At 35.5% G+C, this 19,388-nt stretch overlaps 1 protein-coding gene across 3 annotated transcripts in view; it reads left to right on the forward strand.

The window, feature by feature from the left end:
* The first annotated feature begins 1,141 nt into the window (after nucleotides 1-1,141).
* The window catches only part of LOC149813903 (ARM repeat superfamily protein), a 44,874-nt gene continuing 26,627 nt past the window's right edge, over nucleotides 1,142-19,388 (forward strand). For 2 of the 3 annotated variants that reach the window (XM_089991697.1, XM_089991698.1), the window contains exons 1-13: nucleotides 1,142-1,458; nucleotides 2,846-3,059; nucleotides 3,176-3,271; nucleotides 5,293-5,413; nucleotides 5,509-5,679; nucleotides 6,259-6,429; nucleotides 8,893-8,948; nucleotides 11,462-11,551; nucleotides 11,633-11,781; nucleotides 12,562-12,644; nucleotides 12,739-12,864; nucleotides 13,043-13,111; nucleotides 18,834-19,002. In XM_089991697.1, coding sequence (XP_089847823.1) covers nucleotides 1,299-1,458; nucleotides 2,846-3,059; nucleotides 3,176-3,271; nucleotides 5,293-5,413; nucleotides 5,509-5,679; nucleotides 6,259-6,429; nucleotides 8,893-8,948; nucleotides 11,462-11,551; nucleotides 11,633-11,781; nucleotides 12,562-12,644; nucleotides 12,739-12,864; nucleotides 13,043-13,111; nucleotides 18,834-19,002 — 1,675 coding nt within the window. In that variant the 5' untranslated portion in view covers nucleotides 1,142-1,298. Of the gene's footprint in view, nucleotides 1,459-2,845; nucleotides 3,060-3,175; nucleotides 3,272-5,292; nucleotides 5,414-5,508; nucleotides 5,680-6,258; nucleotides 6,430-8,892; nucleotides 8,949-11,461; nucleotides 11,552-11,632; nucleotides 11,782-12,561; nucleotides 12,645-12,738; nucleotides 12,865-13,042; nucleotides 13,112-18,833; nucleotides 19,003-19,388 lie in introns of those variants that run through there. The other variant, XM_089991699.1, reaches the window with a different exon arrangement.

The following is a 19,388-nucleotide window of genomic DNA, read 5'->3' on the forward strand; positions in this document are numbered from 1 at the left end:
ATGGCTTGGATCCGACCTTGAGTTTCTAGTGCCACGGCTGGGGGTTTATGTCCATTTTGGATATGCGTCTGGGTTTATGTTAGTATGGCAAGTGACATTTTATGATAAATTATATCATTTTAATATTCAGATATTATTCACTTGTGCCATAATTTTTTTGGATTTATAACCCGAACAAACCGCACCCAGCACCAAAATTGGTTGCGCTGCTGTGGTGATGCAACATAAAACTCTGAGGGTAGGACCCCTGCCCTCAGGGCCTATGCTATGCGTTGGCCTGCACAGAGGGGTGATGCCCATGGGATCTAGAAGCCAAGGCCCCACCCCCACTAAGCCAACCCCCATTGGGGCTACTTCTTGTGTCATATGGATCCCATTTTTATTAATGTTGAAAACAGGTCGAATATAGGTCAAGTCAGGCTTGTCCAACAGTGGGTCTGTTACAGCGTTTGGTTCTATGTTTGAATCTGATTTGATCTCACAATGCAGTTCCAGATCCATTCGAGGATATAAATGCCTGTGACAATGGATCTGCTGAAAACATGTAAAAGTCACCATCATTTTTTAGCCCTCGCTCAGCTCATCTGTCTACGGCAGGGTATGATTATTAATCGCTTTCCAGACATCCTGTGTTTGAATCATGGGGTTAGCATTAGAGATGGCAGTGGAGCAGGCGAAACGGGACCCTGCCCTGCCTCTCTCCGTTTGGACCGAAGATGGAGGACATGAAACAGGGATGGAGGATAAAATCAAATTCGGTTGGATATATCGCATAAAATCTGATTTATAGATCCATTTGAACTTTAAAATCGACGCCCCTGGGAACAGATGTATCCGGGTCTAAAACATGGACTCAGTCCAAAATCCATAAAATGAGTTCAATAAGGGTTAAACGGGTTGAATTCTCGTCTCAAACCCGATGTGCTTGACTCACTCAGAGAGAGAGAGAGAGATGGACGATACGTTACGGAGGACAGTTCATTTATTTTCTGTACGCAGTGCAGGACAGTTCCGTCATTTACCAAGCTATATAGTGTTGCGACTAAACCCTAAACCACCGGTATTTGAAAAGCCCCCTAAACCCTAATTTTCACCATCGTGCTCTAAGGGTTTTCTTGGGGTTTAGGGGATCGTCGTCGTTTTTCTTTGACGTTTCTTGGAGCAAACGTATTGTTCCGTAAAGATTTTAGGGCATCGATCTTGTACAATCTCCGGGCATTTCTAGGGCTTCTTTTTGTATCTCAGACGATCCTCCGAAGTTTCCGATTATTCCCTCCTTCTGTTCATTCCGGGGCGTCATGGCTACAGCTTTGGAGTCGCAATTGAAGGCCATAAGGTCGCTAGTCCAAGGGGATTCTGCGGCTCTGAAGCGCCCCATCACGCGTCCTTCCATCCTCTTCGATCCGAAAGAAGCTGCGGATGTCGACCTGGAAACGATTCTTTCAATAGCAATTTCAGGTATGGGATTGGAGTTCCCTGTCTTTCTCCTTGGGCAGGAAAAGAACTAGCGCAGCATCTGAGTTTTATGCGTTTTGATTGATTTGTTGTCTGAAATAATATTTGACGCTGATTGTTGGAAACTTTTGCTAGTGCGAATTGCTGTTTTGGTATTTTCCTGAAACTCCGTTATCTTGAATTCTAGGTGTTGAGTAATTCAGTTCTCATTTGATTTGTAGATTGCCTTCATTAGCGTTTGGAAAGCATTTCACAGCTCTGAAAACCGTAGAATAACATTAATTTGACAGCACATATGAGGCCACCTTATCCTCCTAAATTGTTGCCGAGAATGGAGGCTTTTCCTCGGTCGCCAGTTATCAAAAGAGTTAACCATGTGAATATGTGGCTACTTTGTTATGAATTTATTTGACGTATGTGCTCACAACCAAACCTGCACTCGATTTCAGATTGTTGAAATTCTACTATTTCATTGCAACCAGTTCTACTTTATTCATGTTGTTGGTAGGCTTTATTTGAGACACTAGAAAATTCAACGACAATCTAGAAACTGTTAAAAATATGCAGCTGGCCATTTATTTCCCAAGTTAACAGTGTTAGTGATGGAAGAACCGGTTAAAAATTTTCTGGATAGTCTCATCCCGCCCTTTATGAGCTAAAAACACACAAAAAACACACAAAAACACCAAATTTAAAATATATACAGCATCTACCGCAAATCACGTGAGAGGGAGTCATAAGTCATCCCGCCTGCCCAAGGCAGGAGGTTTTGCCAGGTAGTGTTTGGACCAGTGTAAGAGAAATCTTGTGAGAATTTGAACACATGCAAATCGCCACCAATAGGCATTGAAATTAGTAAGCAAATATAAATAAAAAAATGTATTAATAGGTGACAAATAACATTGATTATTATGACCATTTACAAATTCCTGCCCATAGGTTTAGAGACTCATTTTTGGATGCCATCCTTGGTACGTGTGAAACTCAAAAGCAATAAATTTCCATGGTTATCTGAAATTAGGAAGTGACTTTGTTGCATCGAGGGGGTTACCATAATCTGGAAAGACTCAGTTATTCTCGTATTGTCATCTGCTATTCTTTTGTTGTTCAATCAGATCAAGGTAACATGAAAAGGAGTGTATGAGGATCTCTTGTTTGACGAGAAACTATTTTTCTTCAAAGGTTTGATGTATGGGGTCCTTTCCATTCTGTTGATTAGTTTGTGAATTTTACATGATTTGCTTAGCATATGGTGCAGTATGAATGTTTATCTTTAGCATCTTCTATAGCAGATGATGTTTCCCTTTTAATACATTTGAATTATGATGATTGTGCTTTTAACTTTACTGTTTACTTTTTTTTTTCACAATTTTTTTTCTCTTATGCACAGGGCTGGATATTCTTATAGATACTGATGAGCACTTCCGATGTTATAAAAATACTCTCTTTAGCCATAGAAGTCTGGATATGGACCGAGAACTTATGACTGTAGAAGAAAATAACCACATTAACTCGTCAATTTCCTCATACTTGCGGTTACTGTCTGGATATCTGCAACTTTCCTCTGCACAGAAGACACTTGAGTATTTGATCCGAAGATACAAGTGTGCCAAATCTGCAGTTTCTTTATATTGCTTATCTGTAGCTGTTTGCACCTTTTCTGCATAACAAATATCTGATTTCATCTGAATGTCCCTTTTGTGTTTATAATGCGTTTCAGGGTGTATGCCTACAATGTTGATGAACTAGTTCTATGTATTTTTCCTTACCATGATACACATGTCTTTGTCCGTATTGTGCAAATCCTAGATTTGAGGTAAGGGAACTATATACTTTTCTTTTTTATTTTCCGCCCTTTATATCCCATGATTGCATGGAGACTATAATTTGCTTTATGGTTGTTTCCAGTAAAACTTGTTGGATTTTACCTTTAGATGATTGGGCATCTTATTTGCATATCTGTTGTTCATTTGTTGAAACTTAAAAATAAACACTTGGTATACTTCTATCTTCACACCCACTTGCCTTAATATTCCTTTTTTTTAATTCATTAAAGATAAGCAAAAGCTGGAGGCTAGATGCCCCTTTGCAAAGATACAGAAAGAACGTAAACATAAAGAGTAAAGTTATAGTGATTTAGTCCTCTAAATCCAATCTTTTCATGAAAAGAAAGACAAATCTTGTTGTATATGGTTGTGAACTGATTGAAGATAGATTTAGATCTACCAATACTCAGTTGTTTATTTCAATCCATACATATCTCCATGCCAAAGAACACACCACTTTCGTTTATTTTGCCAGATCCCATTCCCACTAACTGCTATTTTAAACAAATAAACTGCTTATATTGCTACTCTCTCCTAACATAGGCCCCAACCTGCCATGCCAAGGGGATAAGGATTTTTTCTTTTTTAACAAGGCGATAAATATTTAAAGAAAGGGCAAAACCAAACCAAATGAAAAGATGTCATTCCTAGTAGATAAGCAGACATAGCATCTGTTTGACAATGAAAGCTTTTTTCTTGTAAATTCTGCTGGGTCATGATGTCCAAAGTGTCAAAATAATACATGCTGATTTGGACCCTTCCTCCAACTTGGCTTATTTGAAAAAATGGGGTTGTTGGCCATTCCAGTGAGGTATTATGGTATCTATCAATTGAGAAAACCTTGAACAGTCAAATTTCAGTAAGTATTTTATGCACTAGCAGATCCACTATCAGTAAAAGATATTAATTCTATCTAAATTCCACCCTTTTCAAGGGTTGGGTTGTGTTTTAAAGTCACATCTCAGCCACCATTTTGCCCCAACTATCAATCCACTATGCACCTAATTCTGACCAAATCACAGATAAGGGGAAACTTTAAAGCGAGATAGCCATCTGCGGTCCATGGATTGGTCCATAAATAGCCATTCTTCCATTACTAACTTCAGTCTTGTTTGTCATATTGAAATCAATGGAAGCCCATCCCTTCCAATTCCTTGACCAGATTTCCACTTAGCATGTGGGTCCAACTTGTAGCAAAGAATTTTTTGATCTACCTCCATTTATCTTAAATTGTTTTCAACCACCACTGCTTAAAATGGAACTCTTTGTAGGTTTATGTTCTTCCAGGAAAAAAAGAGAAAAAGGCCTTTTGTAAAAGATGTATAAAGTAAATACCAACCCTCCTGTTCTTGAGGTGGGGAGGCTTGGCTCCAATTAATTGAAGGACATCCCTTGTTATTATAAACTTCTGTCACTTCTTTCATATGAAATTCAAGATGGTCTTTTTTAGTTTTCACTTTTTGTAGGGATTCTATGAAGAAGGTGTAGTTATGGAATGCTTGAGAGAACATATTTTATGAGAGTTGACCACCTAATCAATGACTACCATAGAGAAGTGCACGTTCTATTCACTTTGTTTTCTACTTTGTTCCACTGAATTTCTATATAGATACCACGACGAAGAGACATCCCAGGAACTTGATAGAAAAAGAACTCATATCGCGGTATTTTGTCTTCTGTTGATATTTTGAAAATATCACAAGACATTACCTTTAATGCCGACTCTTATAATATATGTATTTCTCGTGATATTTTCAAAATATTGCTGATATCAGTGACAGTGATTCATTGGTAAGGACTCTTATTATCATTGCTAAAGTTAGTGAAGTTGGACTGTTTTGTTGCTTGTGATAAATAAAGTCCTAGTTCTTATAGTTTGGCTTCAAATCACTTGTACGGTTGTATGTCATTGTTGAAATCATGTTGGATGCTACCTTATTTCACTCATACTGTTTGCACGTACTGAGTGCAAACTTGGGAACTAATTGATGGTAGGCTGCTTTGGATGCAGCAAAAACAAGATATGGGGCTTTCTAGAAGGTGTTAAGATTTCTGGTGCACCGATGCCAAGAAAGGCTATTGTTCAACAATGCATTTGTGATGTTGGGGTTCTGGAAGCTGTGTTTAGTTATGTAAGTTGTTTGATTTTCACAGACAAATGTTGTGTTGTTGTTCTTATAGATGTGCATGATGTTGACAATCTGCAATGGTTATTGTGATGTTATAGGTGATGCCAGAGAAGAAGTTTTTGCTTTCGCAAACAGTTGTTTGCTTTTGTACAGCTGTCATTGTTGAGACTATTGGTAGCACTCTTTCACTAGACAATGAGATTGTGAAAAGAACTCTTCCGCTTGTATTTGCATCTCTGAATCCATCAATTATGAGTTCTGATTACAAGGTGGGTTATCACTTTGTGCATCTTAGGGAATATGATTGGCCGATGAATATGATATTAGGTGACATTACAAGATTCTTCCAAGCATTTTTTTCTGATGGGATGTTTTATAAAGTCCTAATGCATTTTATTCTGTCTCAAGTTTTTGTGTGAATTGTTCATGTGAAATGAGGTTGTATGTTAGTGAGGGCTGCATGTTTCTCACTCATAGTCAAAATTCTCATGCCTGTCTGACTGGAAGAGGCTTATGTTACCTTGTTGAACTTTTTCTTGTTTTGTTGCAGAGTGTAGTTATTTACTTTTTGTATTAGCATTAGAATAATTGGAGTGAATGCAATCCCGTACACTTCCTATAGCTCTGGTTTCTTGCCACATTGGATAGAAGTTGGCATAGTCTGGTGTAAATCAGTCTCATATGCATGGTTTTGGAACCTAGGTTTTCCAAATGTAAAAAAAATGTAGAGATCCTTTATTCTGATACATTTTTTTGTGTGTTTTTTACTCCATCAAGTTACTTCTGATCGGAAACATCATACTTGTGCTATCTCCATCTCAAAGAAAGTGGTGACACTTGTCTTGTAGGCTAGTGCAATGATGTTGGTTGGTGTAATAGCAAGTCGAGCATCTCTAGCACCTGGTCTTGTTCAAGATTTGATTATTTCTCTTACAAGGATGGCACATCAAGAAGCGGGAGAACTAGGTGACTTGTCTTGGCTTCAAATGTCCCTTATGGGTATCACAAACCTTGTTCAGGTAAGAATTTGACTTTTTGTTGATGGGTATGATTCAAACTGTTTTTTAGTTGCTTTATGATTTATAAGCAGTAGGTTTTTATTGAAGGCTGCAACTAACTTGTATTTATTTTCTGCTGCTCTTTGGGCAACTTGATGATCTACTCGTCCCCCCTCCCTATCATTCCCTTTCTATCGATTTATCTTTTGTTATTATGACAATGATAATTTTATGAAGTGGGAAATATAATGTAGCTTAAAAAGCTAAGCTTTTGGGATGTTGTTCTTAGTTAGGTCTTGAACAACATATCAATATACATCAGAAGAAAATCAAAAAGCCATGTTGATGGAAGCCTACTCTTTCCTAACGCTTAGTGGCTTGTTATTTTTTTTCTATTCGCTTTAATGTGGCTTGTTTTTTATGTCCTTTAAAGAGCATTCTTGGGCCATGGATTTGCTTAGGAGTTTGTGCAGTGTAGGGCAATGCTTTGTATGCCTTATTGTTTTTGTGTTCTTTCTTTTCCAATTGAATACTAGATGTCATATGTTGAAGGACTTAAAAGTTAGTTGGATAAAAGAGTTCTTTATTCTAGTGTTGCTATTTTTAAGTGGAAATATTCATGATGAAATTTTTTGTGGTGGTTGACAATAGATGGTTTTAGATCTAGGTTTATTTATTTGTCATATATCTTGTACTAGCCAAAGTAAAACTATAAAAGCAAAATGCTTTAGCTAATTATATTCCGAAACAACGGTAAGGCATTCACATAGTCTGTGTGAACTGTGAAGTATTTGGGTAATGTCTATTCTTGAACTGGGAAGAGAACATGCAAGTGGAGTGTAGGGAATGAGCCATCGAAACCTTGCATACTGAACCTGCACGACTTAAACTTCGACACCACCAAAGTTTTGACTACCATACCAAGAATGGAAGCAAGGACTCCCTTTGTGGCGCCTGTAAGTAAACCATTCCTAGCAGTCGATCTAGAGTATTGCTAACCACCCTAGTTGGGTGGAAAGGCTTAGTGGCAACAAAGGAGGATCCACTTGAATTGCACCACTTAACTTACCCAATGAGCGGACAAGGAATTCTCAATCTATGGCGCTGCTGGAACTTCCCTAGTGAAAACAGTTTTCTTGCTATTCTCAAAGTTGCTTTTGTGCATGATTCTTGTTGGGAAATCTTAACTATTTCATGTTGTTGACACATCATCATCTTTGTTCTGTTGCCCCTTTGGAAGACCTATAAGTGGATGGTTTCACAGAGACCATTGGAAAACCTATTCTTTGGACATTACTACTGAGATGAGTATGCATTACCTCTTTGCTCCATGTTGATGGATACCATTATTGGAATTAAATTAGGTTGTAGGGTTTTTACATCCTTTTCAGCAATGAGGGTAATGTGTTGGACATGCAAAGTGTTTCTTGTTGATGACAAATCTTTACACTTTTTCGTCAAACATATCAGTTTTACCTTTGGCATTTTGAATAACCGAAGCAAGGGTGTAAAACGCGTATCATAAATGATACCGTAAGAAGAAAATACTGTTATAGTAAAAATCATAAATTTGCATAACATAATCCTAAAATATTAAAAAAATGAATGACATAGTATTGACCATGAATGAAGATATATAAAATATAATAAATATACAACAAAGTAGAGTCAACAAATACAATTACAAATAATTAAAGCACAGTCTTCACATTCCAGCCGGTCTGAAAGATCATAATTCATGGCAGATAACATATAAAATATTTAATCTAATATCCTAAATGCCTAAAATTCTTGCTTTTCAAATGTTACCCTAAAATTAAACTACTTAAAACTTGGAATGTAGAACTCCAACAACTCTTTCAGGGAATCCAAAATGTCTCTCACAGTGGGAGGATCATGAGACTTCATTGATCATTTCATCGTTGGAATCTGGAATGACCTCTTGCTGTGGCTGTATAGGCCAAAAATGAACTTATAAGAAAAGGTGTAGGAGATTTTAGAGAGAGCTTTGATATTTTTTTTTTCAAATATACAACTGGGTTAGAACTATGTCACAGGGATACTCCATTTTTACTCCTGTATGGTATCCCTTTCTATAGTACTTGTAATAGAAAACTCCATAACGATAGTGATGCCCATGTATCTACAATCTACAACCGTATCCTTGTGACATGGGTTGAATATATAATATTTCATGAGTTGGCATCTCGATAACTATGCTATTCTTCTCGTGATCTTGCAGTCAGGTTCATGAGGAGCAGATAAGGCTTGCATTTATTTGTGAATTCTCCATGCTTGTAATGAAGCTTAGTTGTGATCTTGTCATTATGCTTGTAGCATTTTTCTGTTGTTTTGTTATCATAATATTTTCAAGATTAGCTCCAATTCCTCTTCGTGTCTGATTTTTAGTCATCTATCTTTTGCTAGTCTCCATTTAATATTATGATAGTGGGAACTTACTTTTCATGGTGTTTATTTATGTAGTCACAATCTGTCAAAATGCTACCTTGGAAATGCGTGAAAATTCTCAAGGAAATTAGGTGATTGTTGCTACTTTTATTGCCTCGTTCTTTTTGGTTTATTTTAATGTTTTAACAACTTTATTTTCTTTACTTTTATATGTTTAATGGCAAGTTTGCTTTAGGAGTTACAGAAAATTAATAGGTCACTGATGTGTTATTAGTGGTGCTTATTCAGCATGTGTGTACTGTTATACTGAAGTTAGTCAAAATTAACTTTATGTTCAAATGGATAAAATTCTTATTCCGGTATGATCCATTTACTCGAAATGCATTCTATCTTCTAATTAATGGTAAAGCGAATATGGTGATAGTATCTCATTTACTAGCTGTAAATAATTAGGTGTTCATATCATCATGTTGAAATGGTGGAAGGGATACCGCTCCTTTACATGACAAAGAGGCATGGAATTTTTTAGATGGTTTAGTGACATGTCTCTCTCTCTCTCATACGCACACACACACACACATACACATGCCTGACTCACCTGGGAGATTTGTTTTGTTAAATGGCAAGGACCCCAGAGACTTTGATAGCAATGGAGAAGCTGCTCTGTATTTTTCATAGGGCATACCGGCATGGTAGTCTTTTCTACTTGTACAGTTACAGGCAGTCTAGTCATTCTTTTCATAAAGGCATGATAGTATTTTCTTTTCTTTTTAGTAGCTGTATGTATATGTTTATAAGCATTTTTCTTTCTCACGGGATATTGGACAGAGTGAAATGGTTTTTCTTCATTGCCCCTGAAAAACAACCTTCTCTTCCCTTTGTCTTGTGTAAACCTTAGGTAACAAATTGTGTAATATTAGAGCCACATGCAATTCATCTTTTCTCTTCTTGGATAAATGTCTGCTGCTTGAATCTTAGTGTCCTGCATGACTCCCATAAATCCTGAACTTGTGCCAAAACTGGTTTTGGTTGAACTGTTTCCTTAATTGCTTGCACATGATAGTGGAGGCCAGACATCCTTGCTCACAAAGCTTTCGATCAACTGGTTCCTGATCATCAACTAAGGGATCTCCGGCCCACAGGTTATAGGTGTGTAATCCAATAGTAAGTCGGAAAAGACGGATCAAATATGTCTTTGATATGCTGTTGATCTTTCATGTAGCATTCCTCAGGAGATAGCTTAAAAAATGAGCAAAAATAAATTTCAATACTAAATGAAGGGAAAAAGAAAACCTATGTTCATAGACCTTTCTCCTAGGAGTTTGAATAGTTGTTCTGCATTATTTACCCGTGGCTACCCACATTTTATATGTAAAATGAGTCTCAAATCACTATTTAAAACATAAATATTAATATCTTGTTACTCCTTTGGGATGTTGAATCATCTTTGCATCATCATTAAACTGATGGATTTTCTGTTACAAGAGTTTTTAATGGTGGCCACCCATGCTTGGATGTAACAGGAAGTTTGATGATATGGCAATCCATTGGGATATTGAATCATTCCTGATGTCATCTGGGAACTTTTTCTTCCCTGTTATGCGAGCCTGAATGAAACTGCAGCTTATACTGATCCAGTGACATGAAGTATGTTCCTTATACCTGTATATGGGACTGGGGCGGATGGCAGTCATCCTTGTCAGGATTCTCTGACTGAAATATACTTGACCTCAGATGTCACCTATTTGGATATTCCCTGAATATTGTTGTCACTCGGTTTTAATTCAACACTTAAAGCATAATTAATGTAATAACGTGTATAATGAAGTTTAAAAATAAAAGTTGAGGGACTGTTGTTTGAGGTGGTTTGGGATCTTTCATGGAGACCTATCACAACACTAGCAAGAGAGGGTTATGTGATGCAATTTGAAGAAATTAAGAAAAGGAGGAAGACCAATGAAGATTTGCAGGAAGGCTGCGAGAGAGGATATCAAAGGCTGTAGGGGGATTCACTTGTATCTCTAGGTGGAAGAAAATGGGGAATCAGGGTGTAAAGCTGACCCCATCTAGTCGGAATAAGTCTTGATGATGATAATGAAGATTTATAAAGCATAGGAAACTTTATAATGGGGCTGAGAAACATAACTTAATGTTCCAAGGTTTTTACAATGGTAATCTGGATGGACCACCAGATCTCTGCTTTTGGCTTGGGCTGGAAGTGAATTCTTATGTTGAAGGATGAAGTCATTGTGTTTTTTTGGTCAAATCCATGAATAGATTGGTGTCATTATCTTTGTGTAGTATCGATGATGTTTCTCTTGGGTGCGAATCAGTAAAGATGGATTATCATGCATCTCTCTATGGGTTTATTCTTTTTCTGTTGTTAGGTGAATTTTTGTAGTTAGCTATTTCATAAAGCATATAGAAGCGGATAGCCATTTTGTTAGGATGAATGTTGCACATTGACAATGTTTTATTTCCTAAAAGTCCTTCTCTTTACTGCATATTAATAGCTTAATTTTGATGATAAAGTGTAGTGAACGTCACTTTTGTAGTGTATTTCTTCTTTAATTTTTTCTCTCTTTTATGGGTTTCACGTTGATTTGAACAATCCTTGATGCCATAATTCTTTTGTGCTTTGAAGGGAAGTTCCTCCAGTTCTGGCTGATTTGCTGAAGGAGTACAACATTGAGAAGTTTCTTTCTGTGTTCTTGGACTCCTTAGTCCGCTACTGGTGCGTCTCATTCTATTTTAGTCACAACAATGTGTTTGTCACTTAATTCGCACTTAAAACAGATACATGTTTTTTTTGCAGTTGTGATGATGATTCTTGTCATCTTGCATTAATTGGACTAATTGAGATGGTTCCTATGGGGAATTTTGTTGTCAATATTATATCCAAGGTACTAGCTGCTTGTGCCAAGTTGTCAACAGAAACAACAAACTTAGATTCACCTGAATCAGGTATGTGTTTTTTCCAAATAGTTTCTTGTATCATCTGCATTGCCTTTTGGGAATGATCAAAAGAGAAAATCTTAATGAAAATTGGTGATGCTTCAATGTTAATGATAAGTGGATACTGAGAAGGGATAAAATGAACAGAATATTACTAATATCAAGTCTGGGAGGTGCTAAGCTTGCTTTTCTATCTGGACCAAGTTGTCTCACTGCTAATGCTAGTTTAAAGATAAAGTGTTTTTTACAACTAGCAGCTAGGAACTAGAGGAAATGGTGAGTAGGGGAGATGACAGTTGTGTTGGTTGCTTGGTCTCTTAAGAATAGTTTGAAATTTTAGTTTTTCTCTTTCACTCATACATGCATCATGATGGTGTCACCATTTTACAAAATTTTATACTTTTTTTATCTAGCTTATTGTAAATACTTCAAACGATCATCATGAAAGAAGTGATGATGTTATTACACTTCCCCTGACTGTGCATGGTTAAATGTGTTGATACACATTCGGCACATTGTCTCTTGTTCTTCAACACCTTATCTGATAGAAAAACTGTCGTCACGTTCTCTTTTCAGTTGAGTGCTTTCTACTTGTGCATTCAGATGTATACAGAGGATCAATTTATATGTGTATGCGTTTTTGCCCCTGTTTTCACCCATTTAGCCTGCATATTGCTTTCTGAATTAGCTTTTTAGGCTACTAAAGCTGGATAATTTCATTTTTTTATGATGAAAATGAATTTTAACTTCTTCCTGCTGCTAGTAAATTATTGCTGTACAATGCTCCAGGGGTTTGGGCTATGAAAGTGTTGCTTGCTTTGGATAAGCAGTATCCAAATGAATTGAGTGGTGCTGTTCATGAGATCTTTGAGGTAGTCCTTTTTGAGTTAATGAAGGTACAAGATCTATAAAAAAAAGTCATCTTTTAATCTAATGGATTTATTTAATGTCATATTTGATGACCAGAATAAAAAAGTGCACCAAAAATGTGGTAATGCGGTTTTTGAGAGTTCAACGTTGATGTTTGTGAGGCCAAATTTGCCCTTGGAGGTATCTAATTTGAAATTATGGTTCTCACTTGAACATCCAAAGGTATCTTCCCAGTATTTGCCATTTACAAAATTGAATGTTTTGATTGTTTCTTTTGGAAATGTCCCTTCTTTTTTACCTTCGAGCTGTCAGAAAAGCATTCTTTTGTCCTTATTTTTTCAAAACTTTTTCTGCTTTTTGATATTGTGTCAGTTCAATGTTTATTTGGAACTTGGTGCAGGCTGAAGTTCGTCGAGCTGCTCTTTCAGATGTAGCTAAGGCTGGTAAAGAGAAATATGAGAGTTGGAAGGTAGTTATTCATAACTGCATATGCCTTTTATTTTATGATATACAATAAACAAATTTTTGTGGTGTGTGTGTGTGTGTGTGTGCATGCACACGTTCGTACACTTAAACCAATTTATTTTAGTACTCTTTTTTGGCCATAGTTTGTCTGAGAATTGCAAAATTTCTGTAATACTGTATGGTAGCCTGCCACATCAATACCCAACTTTGCCATTGATCAAAATTGGCTCAAGCATGTTTTTCTGGACTTTTGCTCCAAGAATTGGTGATTCGGTTAGTTTCATGCTTAGTTTTGCTTAGATGATGTCCCCATTTTATCATCACCAAATGTGGTGGAGATTGACTAGAAATTGGAGAAACAATCTATTAATGTTGTAAATCAAATATACTTGATGCAAGTTTATTGTAGTGTATCATATGATATTATCTTTTTAAGGGAAAGTAAAACTTTGATTATAAAATGTGCAAACAGAAGTGAAGAGATATAAAAAAGATACTATCAAAGTCAGTATAGATCAAAATAAATCTGTAACATGAACAAACAGCTTATCTGAGTCTTTCATCTGTTGAGTGCTAATACTATTAGCGAAATCCATTTAATATCGGAGTCCTTCCACTTTGTTCTTTCAAAAAAGGGATATCTGCTACTGAATTCTTCCATGAATGGTCTTAGCAATCTCTAGCTTAACTTCTAAAGATTCGCGCCCCACCATTTGAGGAAAATCCATGGCCTCCAAATTGCCTTACACTTTTTTTTTCTACTCTTTGCCCAAGGGCCAAGGATTAACTGTTTGAAGGTCGTGATGTACCAATCTTTCGTCCTCCATTCAGGCCATGCAAGTTTAGCATGATCTGTATCATATGTATCATACTATTTGAGTCTGTTTCGTACCGTATTGTATGATACTGGGTATAGCGTACGATACAATATGCACTGAAAAAGGGGTTGAACCATAATTTTTCATTTTTGGATTTTAAAGACTCCTTGAGGGGCCGACCCCCTCATTTGTGTATAAGTCATTAAAGAGGTATTCACACACCCTACGACTCGTGACAGTGATTTGGGGGCCGATTTGTATGCAAAGGAGAGAGATTTTGTGGTTAGATAAAGTAAAAGTGCATTTCCACTATTTTTTCACTCAAGTGGGTTAACGTAAAAAATCTTTATGAGTAAAAGTACACAGCTACCCTCCAAAAAAATTGTCGTTGGGGCAGCTACTCATAATTTTTCAGTATTTGATTTTAAAAACCTCTTGAGGGTCGACTCCCTCATTTGTGTATAAGCCATTAGAGAGGTATTCAAGCAATTTGGGGGTCGGTCTGTGTGCAAGGAGAGGGCTTTTACGGTTTGCTAAAGTAAAAGTGCATTTCATTGTTTTTTCATTCAAGGAAGTGGGTTAAAGAAAAAAATCTGTATTGTGAGTAAAAGTACAAAGCTATCCTTCAAAAAAATTTGCCTCGGGGGCCGGTACCCCCTGCAAACCCCCGCCAACTTACTGCGAAGTTGGATCTGCAAAAATTAAAAATTTATATCCATGTAGAAATTACGCTTCACACTCTTCAAACAAAGATGGCATCAAATGATCTGGCATGAGAATGTGACACTCAAGTAACAAGTGAAAACTGATTAAAAATCAAATGCAACTATTGTCATAATATTTTTGTTTATTTAATATGAAAGTATGAGTCTTATGGCATGTTCTTAATCGCAAGATATTTAATATTTTGCATTGTTCTTGTGAGACAGTTGATGTTTGATGATGTCTTATGCAGCTCATAAACACATAAATGCTTAATATGTGACTTTATGGTTATATTTTATGCAATTCATCATGGTTTCATGTGTTATGATTTTTTTAGAATTCTTTCTAGTTTTTTATGATTTTCATGCTTGTTTTGATTTTTTTTATTTTTTATTAAAAAATTACAATTTTTTACGATACAATATGTATTATATTTTGTGCCCGACCGACATGGGTAACGATATGATACTTACAACCTTGCTTTAGATCATAATCATCTATATCGTTCAAGGTAATTTCTTGCAAAGGATTTTTCTAGGAGTTTTTTCAATTGGTATTTTTTCTTCAAAAAATCTCGAAAGTTTAAAAGGTTGAAAAATCAATAATAATAAAAAATATAAGAAAATAATAAGTTTTGCATTGTTTTCTTGCAAACATATAAAGAAACAAGCTTCAACAGGGTTTAAAATACAAAAGAAACAAAAAAGAAGAAAAAACATCTTAAAATATAAAAAAATTACCAAAAATATTGTGATATGATCATGATGTTTTCAATTCCGGAGATACACTTAGTTGTCAAAGGCGGCGCCTAGGCGCAGCCCCATCGCCTGGGCGACCAGGTCTCGGCGGTGGGGCCCTATATAGACACCTAGGTTGTTTCTGCCTAGGCTTTTTTTTAAAGCCAGAGCCTTTTTTTAGACATCATTTGTTTTCTTTTTCGAGGAGGAGAAAGAAAAAGAAAAAGAAAAAGAAAGAGAAGACAATATACATGTTTCTTATTATGTTTTTTTATTTTTTATTTTATTTTGGGTACCGCCTAGGCCTTTTTAGGGGCTCACCGCCTAGCGCCTATGACAACTAAGGAGATACTTTGAATATATCACAATATACTGCCAATAATTTAGGCCGGCTCTAAAACATTGATATTATCTTGCAATATTTTCATAACATCATATGCTATTACCCTAGATATATCTCAAAAAATATTACTCTATATTTTACAAAAGCTCCATACTTCCTTTGCAATAAAAAAAACTATCATTCTTTTTAAGTAAATACTGTTTATTTCAATTCAGTTCTTCATTTAGCTTCAAGATGCTACTTGTGTGAAACAGAACAAGAGTTGAACGGGCAGCTCCTTTCGAGTATCAAGATATGAGTGCGTATCATATCGATATTCCTCATAGTAACAATACATATCTTACGATATGGTACGATAGAGACAATGTTTGTCTATAGGTTCAAAGACATTGTCAAACATCATTTTGTATAAAACCCTAAGTATAGTACTTACATCAAGTATTAGATTCAACATTGCAATTGGTGTTATAGGTCCCAACAAAACAAAAGGGGGGAGGTGCGTGGAGATTCTTGGTCCCTATTATCATAGTTCACATTTTTCTTGTGAGATATGCGTGCCATGCATCTCATATTATCTTGATTGTTGGATATGTGATGTTTTATGTAGTATATAATTGTTTGATATGTAACATTATGGTTTTATTTTGTAACTAGGATTATTTCTTGCATTATGACATTTTTAGAATTTTTCTTAAATTTTCTATATATTTTTTATTTTTATTAAAAATACTATTTCTTAGGATATGATATATATTTTGTTTTGGGTCCTGACTCCTGCCCATACGACCACCGATGCAATTTTTAGAACCTTAGCTTAGACTGACTAGTTTATCTCTTGTCAATTAACTTTTAGATTGGTTTATAACAGCGTTTCTTGCCTCTAAAATTGTTTTTATTTTATTTGTCTGGTTTAAGGTATATATAAGAAACACAAAAGTGATTTTTCACTATAATACATCTATCGTCATAAATTCAGTGCATCAATGCCAATAAATTGGAGGCAAACAGCTATGGTAATTCAAAGCTTTCTTCCTTGTACTCACCAATCTTTGTCACTCCCATCGCTGACATGGTCACCTATTTTTTATTTGTTTTTTAACAAAGTACTTGATGTTGAAAAGAAACAAGTTGAAAGATGTTAATATAGTGAAAAAGACTAAATGATGTGATAATCAAATTTAAACCAGCTAATAGAAAAGAAAAAAGTCATGTGAAGGTTTTGAAAATGAATAAACATATAAAAGTTATTCAAACATTTGTTGGATACCAATTCAATACAACAAAAAGCAGGATGTTTAAGTTGTGTAGAGTTAAGGTGTGCAAAACTAGGCCCTTAAATCACCGAGATCATAATAGTTTGCTGTGCTCGACAGTCATTGTCTTCAGTGGCCCAATTTTAGATGATTGTTTACCTCAACTCAAGTAGCCCTTTTCATTTTCTGGCAACTTTGGCTCTAGTTTGGTTTGTCCTTTTTCTAGTCACCTGTTTTGGATTCACTTTCTAGCAAAGTTGTTTCTCTGGCCTTAACTTTAGGTCATAGTCACAAATATCGGTCTCGGCAAGGTGATTTCTCGTGATAATATAGGTTTTTTAGATAAATGTCAGGAAAAACTCGGTGCTTAAAAAGTCTTTAAAAATATAAAAATAGTAATAAAATACACATGTAATCAAAGAAATAAGTAAAAAATATAAAAGAAAGAAGAAAAATGTACTTAAGATATAGAAAAAAGTAAAAAGTAAGAAGTAATTGATAATAATGTGATGTTTTTGTGATAATATCATGATGTTTTCACGATAATATCACGATATGTATAAATTTATAAAATTTTCAAAATATTGTGATATTTGCCTTTAATATCGTTTTACTAATTTATACTGATATTATCGCTATATTTTCAAAATATTGCCTATATCTGTGACTATGTTTTAGGTAGTGCTTTCTTCCTCTTCTAGGAGTTTGAACAATGGAGGTTATCTCTGGCCATAACTTTAGGTAGCACTTTCATCTTCTGGGAGTTAAGGTGCATGCAACTTGTTACTTAATCCGCCATGATTGTAACAAGACATATCCAACTTGAAGGGAATAAAAGACGAAAAAACAATTTGTTGTTAAGGGCATGTTTGGTTGCCCCAGGTGAGATTGCTCTCTCACGGTTGCGAGAGAACAATTCTCATTTGCCATTTCCTCAAATGCGGACAAGCATGAATTTTTTTCCGAATGTTATCTGAAATCACATTTGGGGTGAATTACTATGTGATTCCAAATTGCATATTTCACATTGTGATTTGGAATCATATGATTCCAAATCACGTGATCCCATCTCATGTGATCAGTGTTTGAAAACTTGTTGATTCAACTTGGTCACTCATGTTGACTCTGCCATTCATCGAGTCGAATTATTGAATAACCTGGAACTTAACAAAACTCGACCGATCAGCCGAGTCATAGAATGACTCAGCTGTCATACATATATGATGTATTTTTTATGTATATGCATATTATGTATATTATATATACATGATATATTTGCATAATTGATCATGTAATATATTACTTCGTATACATAATATGTATATTATAATACACATTATATGTAACAATTAGTTATACAATATATATGAAAACATATTATTTACATATTTTTTATAAAAATATAAAATGGTCATGACTTTGTCGAGTCAGCGGGTTGGCTAGGCGAGTCATGTGTCTACCCATGTGGAGTCAAGTCGCGAGAGACAGGGTTTTAAAACTATGCATGTGATTCCAAATCACATGCGATGTAACAAAAAATACACCCTAAAAGTTTTTAAAATAAGTAAAAATGTGAAAAGTGTGAAGGTATCTTCTTGTGTTTGGCAATATGAAAATATTCATTGAAAATTGTGGAATAACAACTGAGATATCTAAAAAACTTGTTGAGTGGGATGGATAAAAAATCAAGAGAGAAACAACCTGACCTTTTCACTGGTGGTACTGAAAAACATTAGGCTTCCATGTTATTGCATCATATAATTCATTTTCTCTTTTCTAAATATGATTCGTTTCAATATTCCACATTCTTTAAAGCCCTTACTGCAAAATGGTTTATGTTGTTCACAGTCTTTTTCCTTCTATTTTTCAGACTACAGTAAATGTTAGGGAGGCCTTGTTGCGTAGGCTTCATGATAATGACCTTACTGTTGTTCAAGCCGCACTCTCTGTCGATAGGTTGTTTAGAATTGTTGATCCTGCTTTCTTCGTCAAAGCTTTGCAAGATGTGACCTTAAGATGCTTGGACATTTTAAAGACAGGTATCTTTTGGTTGATGTGATATTTCTATTCCTCAACCATACCTTATTACTGTTGCTTTTATTGGTATTAGCAATATTCAAGTTGCACTTTTCTGATTCTTTTGGTTATACTTTCCCCTTACTATTTGAGCATTTTTATAAGGGAGATATTATATCAATGTCATGGGAAGGATTTAGAAAATTGTTTTGAAAGCTCAAAATTTGCTTCACCAGTTGGAGCTTGCTTCCTCAGGTGTTTGGTTCTTGCCAGATCCTGGGAAGTTTGACTTAAATAGGAATCAACAATATACTAGATTGTCTTTTCTTATATAATTTTGCTCGTATATGGTTCTTTTTTTGCACTTTTTGCATTTTTAGAGTCTTTCTTACTATTTGACCTTTGTGGG

Source organism: Nuphar pumila, chromosome 16 (assembly GCF_984573655.1).
Source record: "Nuphar pumila chromosome 16, dmNupPumi1.hap1.1, whole genome shotgun sequence".
In the NCBI taxonomy this organism is placed as follows: domain Eukaryota; kingdom Viridiplantae; phylum Streptophyta; class Magnoliopsida; order Nymphaeales; family Nymphaeaceae; genus Nuphar; species Nuphar pumila.